The sequence below is a fragment of the Cynara cardunculus genome (assembly GCF_001531365.2).
Source record: "Cynara cardunculus var. scolymus isolate 2C chromosome LG 2, CcrdV1, whole genome shotgun sequence".
In the NCBI taxonomy this organism is placed as follows: domain Eukaryota; kingdom Viridiplantae; phylum Streptophyta; class Magnoliopsida; order Asterales; family Asteraceae; genus Cynara; species Cynara cardunculus.
Window position 1 is genome coordinate 67,028,712 of NC_037529.1, and position 8,468 is coordinate 67,037,179.

At 36.4% G+C, this 8,468-nt stretch overlaps 1 protein-coding gene across 1 annotated transcript; it reads right to left on the reverse strand.

Moving 5' to 3' along the window:
• Positions 1-2,054: 2,054 nt before the first annotated feature.
• Positions 2,055-7,974, reverse strand: LOC112507758 (zinc finger BED domain-containing protein RICESLEEPER 2-like). Its single transcript, XM_025112451.1, has 4 exons — positions 7,838-7,974; positions 2,580-4,575; positions 2,225-2,288; positions 2,055-2,139 (listed from the first exon to the last, which is right to left on the reverse strand). The coding sequence occupies exons 2-3, from the start codon at positions 4,549-4,551 to the stop codon at positions 2,236-2,238; spliced, it is 2,025 nt and encodes a 674-aa protein (XP_024968219.1). The 5' UTR covers positions 4,552-4,575; positions 7,838-7,974; the 3' UTR covers positions 2,055-2,139; positions 2,225-2,235.
• Between the last annotated feature and the right edge of the window lie 494 nt (positions 7,975-8,468).

Below are 8,468 nucleotides of genomic sequence, written 5' to 3' on the forward strand. Positions count from 1 at the left end.
GAGGGAGGGAGGGAGGTGGGTGGAAGTGAGATAGAGAGGGTGAGGTTTCACATCGAAAAAAGACCAAAAGACCGGGGGGTTGTTTCACCGTTGGTGAGAAAGGTGTAGGGGGGAGGAGCGAAGTTTTCACGTCAAAAAATTTGTATGGAGGAAGACTGAGGAGATAAGTCTTTGTTTTCTGAAATCACAAGGGAAAGCGATTTTTCCAAATGCACCATGTGAATTGTTCTTAGAGAAAATAAAAAAAAAAGGTAATTAGAAATAGCAAAATGACAAGTTTGTCCTTAACGAAAAAAAATGGACGTACATTAGAGGGAGGGATTAAATAAAAAAAAAAAAAATTGCAAACATTGAGGTTTCTTATGTAATAATTGATAGTTAGGGAACAATTCCATAATTCTCACCAAATTATTGGAACCAAAACCATAACTTACGTTAAACTCATTTTATCCTTGTTATGTTTCCAAAAATTTATTGATTAATATGTAGGAGTTGTAACCCGTAAAAGTCCAAAAATATAGTAATTGATTAGTTTTTTAAGATGTCATTTTTGGTCATGCTTATCAGCTAGTTTTGTTAAACATGATTTGTTAATCAACTAACTTATCAAACATCAGTTAGTTTATCAGCTAATTTGTCAAATATAACTTTGATCTTCTTGTTTAAAATGTCTTTCATAGTTAGATACAACAAAATTTCAAGTATTATTTTATATTATTAACACTGTTTCTTTATATTTGATTGATAAAAGGTAATTTAATTATTTTTATAATTATATATAATTCGTTTTTTATAAATTATTTATAACAAATGTCGAATGGAATTTGATTCAATTCAAAATCTTACAAATCAAACGTACTAAAAAATCCTAAATTCTTCACATTTCAAGTTCAAATCTTTCAAAAACAACCGTCCCCATGATTTTCTGTAAGAATTTGTAATGTCGAATTTGAAATAAAATTAAATTTAACACTATAGATAATTTGTAAAAATAATTAAATTACTTTATATTAATTAATTATTACAAAAACAAATTCTTTTAATATTTTTTAAAATATTATTACAAACATATCCTATCAAATCCCATAAAACACCAAATTTCCACGTGAAATATCTCTGAATCCCACATTTTCCTTCAAAATAAAAATATCTCAATGAACTTCTATGAAATGATTTCACGGGATTCAACCAATTGTATTGATCGTGGAGTATCATTGAGAAATAGGAGTCCGTGTTATCAAAGGATTTCCTGCGATTATTTCTAGTATGAAATGAGTCGATCATCCACTTCGGTATCTTATTGAACAAAAATGGTTATATCGTTCCTCCATTGATCAAGAATTTCGATTTTTGACAAGTCTCATGATCATCGAGTTTCAATTTTTTCAAATGAACGATTTGAAGACCTATTGATTCTAAAAACTATGGATCATTCGGACCTTTCAATTCATAGATGTAGATCTCGGATATATGAATGGGGATATTCCCGAAACTGACAAACAAAAAAGAAAGTGAGTTAGACAAAAAAAAGAAGCAACTTAGACAAAAAGAAACGAATTTCAAACACAAAATTAGAACCAGATCCAATTCCAAATAGTATCCTACCAAACTATGCAAGAAATTCTAAGAACCAATTTTTTTATTAACCTGGATATCCAACCCGTTATGCGAGCCGACTAATCCCAAAACGACCACCTGCTTTGCAGCTAGCCCAGAGTCACCGCATTTAAACCTCCGTAGCCACAAGGGGATTTTTATTCCTTTTTAAATTTAAATTTGTGACCTCCTGGTAGTTTTGACCTTTGGAGTCAAATTCAAATCAATCAGGTACCACACTTATGGTTTTAAAAGAGGCAATTTAAATACACAACATAAATAAATGCATAATAATAAAAAAAGACCCATTTAAATAAAAATCCATCAAATTACAAGTTTAAAAAGACAATAATAAAATTCCAAATCAAGAAAAAAATAAACTCTATCTATCAATTGTGCATTTAGTCACCATATATATATATATATATATATAAATTACTTTGGTTCCCTTCTTTTTGAAGGGTTGATGATAAATGCAAAGCCCTAATTACCATTTTACTGCTACAGTAATTCTCCATTGAAATCCTGCTGTGTTTGATCAACCTTCAATCAAAAACAAACCATATAAATCATCAACATCACGGTTTTCGTACACGATAAAACACCGATCGTGTGTAACAAATCATACCCGATTCAAAACTACGTCAATTCAATGGCAAGGGGTACAACGGAGAGGCTCGAGCTACTCGTATCTGATACAACAAGTCAAAAGTTAAGTGTCAGTGTGAAGATGATGGCTCGTAAGTTAGTTGTTAACCGAAAAGCAAATAAACTGGCTTTTAGCTGATAAATGGTATGTTGAAAAATTCATTGGAAAAATCTTAAGAGCATAATTGGAAAAAATTGAAAAATTCCCTTGAAGTTTGGGAACGTTTTAAAAAGCTAGCTTATTTCTAACTAAAGAGGGCTTTTTCAATAAAAATAAGCTGGTTTATGGTTGTCAAACATGGCCTAACAGAGAGAATGATTGGTTCAATAAGTACCTTCGGGTTCCATTCGCAACCAATCTTGGCCACAAATCAAAGCTTGTCGGATGTCGGGATCAACCGATCTCAAATGGTTATCGAGCAATCTACCGCCTGTGCTGAATGCCAGCTCCGATGAAAGCGTAGACACAGGAACGCCCAAAATATCGCGTGCCATCGTGGACAAGATCGGGTATCTCGGCGTATGAACTTTCCACCAATTTAAGATATTGAAATCGTAGTTTCTTGGAAACACGGGTTCCTCCAAATACTTGTCGAGATCCGAAATCCCGCTTTGGTGGTGCGAAGTTTCGTGAAGAAACTTGTCGAATCCTCGTAACCGGTCCCTGGTTACATTACTGGTTCCAAGTGAGCCACTGCCAGCTTCAGCCGATTCATCATCATCAAGCGAAGTTGGCTCGATAGAGTACTCGTCAAAAAGCTCCCTGATACCATCGGAAACTTCACGTATGCGTTCCGGAGCTTCGGCATCATATATCTGTTTATAGTAATACTCTACCAGCTTCATCTTGAATCGGGGATCCAAGATCGCAGCTATCGCCAAAGCTAAACCGCACTTGTTCCAATATTTGTCGAATTTGCTCTTCATCTTTACGGCAAGAGAACTAACGAAATCGTCTGGGCTCTTGCAGTAATCGATCAACTGGATGTGAACATCGCATATCTCTGGGAAATATATGTTTGCGGTCGGATATTTGCTTTGTGAAAACACGTTTGTAACCTCGACGAGAAGTTTCATATACGAGGTAACGGAGCTTGCCCACTGCCATTCTTCTTCGGATAAAACCGTTGTGTAGGTTGAATCATGTTCTTGAAGTAAATAGAAAGCACCCCGGTATCCTAACGCGGCTTCAAGCATAAGATACGTCGAGTTCCATCTCAACGGATTGTCGACAAATAACCGCTTCTCGGTGTTAATCCCGACCTGTTGAGCAAACTCGTCAAGTTTCCCTTGTGTTGTTAGCGAACTTTTAGCATGCCGAATGCTTTCTCGAATCTTTTCCGTCACGCCTTTAAGTGCTTCCATGGCATCTTGAAGAAGGGATTTCACAAGATGTGAAGCGCATCTCATGTCATACAGATCGCCATTCTTTAAAAGATGTCGGTTCTGCAAGACCCATTCTTTCGTTCTCGAGGCTATATCGTCATACGTGAAGCAATCGTCAAGCGTCATCGAGAACAACTTACGATCAACATCCCAATCCATCAAACACTTTATGACTAGCTCAGATAGGGCGTCTTCTGTTTGAGAAGAATCCAACGTCAAGAAATTCAACAGCTTCTTCTGCAACTTCCAATGCTCGTCGATATAATTTGCCGTCAAACACAAATACTCGACGTTCTCCGGTGACGACCACGTACCAACAGCAAGACTAATTCTTCCATTTAGAGTACGAACCAATTCAAACACCTTCTGTCTTTCTTTCGCATAGATAGTTAAGCAATCGGACTCAATCACACTAGTGGTCATAACTTCAAACATCGGCTGAAGATTCTTGACGAAAATCTTGAATCCAACGTGTTCCACCATAGACGGCGGATAATCATGTAGCATGATCATGCGGGCCAAATCCAGCCGGCTCCGATCTTGATCAAATCTAATGCTTCCAAGGTTAATGGCGTCTTCCATCTTCGGTTCTTGGTCAAATTTGTAGGAAATGGGCACGATCGTTTCATCTTTTCTTTGCATTTCATCGTAGTTGACATTTGCAATACTAACAACGTCTTCTTTTCGCTTTCTTTTCGCTGCAAGTATTTGTGAAACATCAAAATTGGATCGCTTTAAACACCGCATCAAATGGTTTCTCAAATGAGTAGTTCCGCTATTGCTTGATCCGCTAAGCTTCTTTTGACAATGTACACACACGGCATAACAAGCGTCCGCCTTTCTGACCCTCTCGAAGTGATTCCATACAACAGAAGTCAACCTCTTTGGTTTCTTAGCAGGAGTGTCATTTTGTATTTCCATCACATAAACTTGATATAAAGAAACCTATTTGATTGACAAATATATCAGCATACTTTCTATAAGATTATGCAAAATTATGATTTCAGTAACAATCCCGAAACAAATTCTATATACATATATATTGTTCCAAAACATCGATAAACATAATGATTGTGCGAAAATCTAACATAAAGAGCAAACTCGAACGATCTCTTGATATGCATGCTAGCATTTACAAGGTCCTTTGAATAAATGACCTTAATTGAGTTTTCAATTAAGATCATTGACCTTCTTAAACCTATTTTTAGCTCAATGACCTTCATCTGACATGCCTCAGTTAAAAGCAGTATAACATGCCCCATTTCATCATTTTATATAAACTAGAAAAATGGTAGATCAAAAGAGCCACAAAGGGATTGTTTGGTTGGTTTTTCATTAAGTCCTTTATGGATAAAATTGTTTGTGTGGATTAATCTATCTGTATAATTTTGGAGGGTTTTTTTCATAGATGGAAGGAGCATGTTTTTTAATTGGAACTTGGAAGTGACATGTATGGTAAAAGCTTGGCTTTTGGCATAAAGCTCCTCCTAAAAGCTTTACCAAATAAGCTACTTTCTTTATTATTAAGCCACTATCAAACAGCCATGTAGAGCTGACCGAATAAGATGTGAGTCTCATTAAGCTCATTAAGTTAACAAACAGGCCCAAAATGTGCATCTACTATGAGATGAGATAGTAGACATCCAATCTCCTTCCATTCTCTCCAAGTTGAAACACAGAAATCATAAAGATCCAATGCTTATAGCACATTCATTTATGGAGAGGAATTATTTAGTAATTTTCATAGTATAGGCAACTAAGAAAAACAAACACACACTCTAGTCAACTTTAGGGTGCGTTTGGTACGTGAGACAATGAATGACAAAACAAAACAAAATAAAACCTTGTTGTCCCACGTTCGGTGCAACAATTAAACTGGGACTAGGCAAGACCGAGGGCCGTTTACCAAATGCATATTGGCAAGAGTCACCACTTTCATTTACCTTATGGGGTAACACTTTCAGCCATCAAGCTGGATTAATGGTAAGCATTTATAATAAGGTAAGTGCTTATGGGTAAGAGTCATCAGCCTCACTTATCGGATAAGACTCTTGATCCTTGCCTTCCTTCTTACTGGATAAGATTCTCGGTTCTTGTTATATTCACCCGATAAAGTAATTGAACCGGTAAGCGCTTACCAAGGTAAGTGTTTAGTAAATGATCCCTAAGTAGGGATGGTGATTTGGCCCGACCCGGTGGGGAACCCGGTTCACCCGACCCGGACGGGGACGGGGATTCCCCGCTAAAACGGGTACCGGGGCCGGGGCCAGGGATCCCCGGTAGAGGCAAACTGGGGTTGGGGCCGGGGCCGGGTATTGTATCCCCCGACCCGCCCCGTACCCGGTATATATATAAATATTAAACATTTTTATTATTTGGGCTTATAAGTGATATATATAATTGGGCTTAGATTTATTATGGACTTGGGCTTATAAGTGATATATATAATTGGGCTAAAACGGGTGTTGACCGGGGGTTGACCGGAGGTTGACCGGGGTTGACCGAAAGTTGACCGGGGACGGGGCCGGGGACTATTTATATAAACCGGGGCCGGGGCCGGGGATTGCAAACCCCGCCCCATCCCCGCCCCGTTGCCATCCCTATCCCTAAGTGGGACAAAAATGGATTTTGTTTTTGTCCCACCAAAATAAGTAGAACAACAATCAGGGAAATGGGAAATTTACTAAACTACTGATGTCAAATTAAAACCCTAAAATCTTCCACAATTCTTTAACCCACCTACCTCACTCTTGCCCATCAATTCCAATCTGCATACCAAACGCACCCTAAGAGACTATACACTCACAAACTTCAGTTCAACAAATCCGAAAAGCTAAACCCTTCTTTGGTTGGTTGCTATGTCAACATTAAAACTGCTATAAATCACAATCACAACATACACACAGAAAACAACTCCCTTAGACAACATCAACACTTAAAATGTGCTTTTAAACTCTTGATCTTTATAAGTATAGCACCACCAAACATAAATTCCGATGCCAACCCTTTTATTTGTAGTACTTATTATAAAGTTTGATATGCTTTTTACAGAAATTTGGATCTGTAAAAACTCATTTGGAATCCAAAATCAAGGAGGATACAATTCTTGGAAACAAAAGGGTATTTCACTTTCAAGCATGATGATAAGAGAAACACACACACACAAAGCCCTATCAGACGACTTCAATCGTTCTGAATGTGATGCCAGCTATGCTGTTAATTGCAAAGCGATTGCACTGCAATAGCGGATTGCAGACTAAGGTATAGCAGTGCAATTGACCGATATTTGACCACTATTTGAGGTGAATTGCGGACCATTATTCCGATATTTTAGCTTGGGCCTCTTTAGCAAGTTGGGCCAAGTACAACAAGGGAGTGCTATAGGGATGATGATGATGATGATCACGTTGGAGATGAAGGGGAAGATTGGGAAGCTAGCCCAGACGAAGAAGTGAATATATTAGATGATGTTGACTTGGATGCTAAACCTATTGCTTGCGATTAGCACGTTTATGAACACTTTGCTTATTTTGTTCTGTGAAACTTGTTTAAGTTGATGTTTTGATGTTGAAACTATATTTTTAACCCATGCATATCATATGTTTATGTATGCATACACACACACACATATATATATATATATATATATATAATTCTAAGAAATATTATATCAACTACTATTTTGGACCGCTATAACCACTATTTCAAATAATTATCCCGATCGCAGCTTTGTATTTTCACTGCTATAACAGCATAGGATGCCAGTTTCATAAATCTTGCAGCATAACAAAAATTACAAAGCACAAACAGTTAATAACTCTATATTTGATTAGCCCCTCCAACAGATGCTTCTTCCTTCGATTGCAAAAGACAAAAATGAAATTGATTTCAATATTTGCATGCTTAACACAAATTATCCTATTCCTGAGTTCTTCTTTCTGAACAATTACCGTACTTATCCTTTAAATTATGCAAAAAGGAAAAAGAGGTTCGATATGAATCGGAATCCAAAATTCAAAGATTAACTACTTCTAGGAACAAATGGGTACTTGCTATATAAACAGAAATTCTCCATGATCACATGAAACACACAAAGAAACCAACCCCATCACCCAAAATTGCATAATCTATAGTGTAAAACCATAATAGCTGGAGATATAAGAAAAAGGAGAAATAGAGGGGGAGAAATAAAGAAAGAGATTCGAACCTTTTTGCAGCGGGTAAAGAAAGGTTGTGGGTGTTGGTGTATGGCAGAGTCCGATTGGATGATCCGGTAGGGTTAGTGTTGAGAGAGGAGGATCTGGATGGAACTGAGAACCCGAGGAAAAACCCCGATTTGGGAGGTGGAATGAGATGGAATTGGATCGTGATTTGGGTTAGGTCTTCCCGAATCTTTTGGGGTGGGTTTGCGGTTGTAATTGCTTAGATGGATGGATCCTATTCCTATTACCCTTTTCTTTCTTTATTTATTACGTATATCATTTATGGTGCAAATTTTCTTATTAATAAATTAACTGATAACTGATAAATTAGCTGATGGTTAATAATTTAATTGATAAATTAAATACATTTGATAAAAACTAACTGATAAATTAATTGAAAAAATATAAAATGGTCAAAAAAGATATTTTAAAAATTAATAAAAATTTAACATTTCATAATATATTTATATAATATGTAATTAATATAAACCAGATGTTAAAAAAAATTAAATAATATAATATGTTAATTAATATATTTCAGAGTTATAATTGAAAAAAGTGACAATAAGCTATCCTTAACTAGCTTTTCACTAAGTTGGTTTATAAACTAACTTATGTTCATCCAAACATATACCA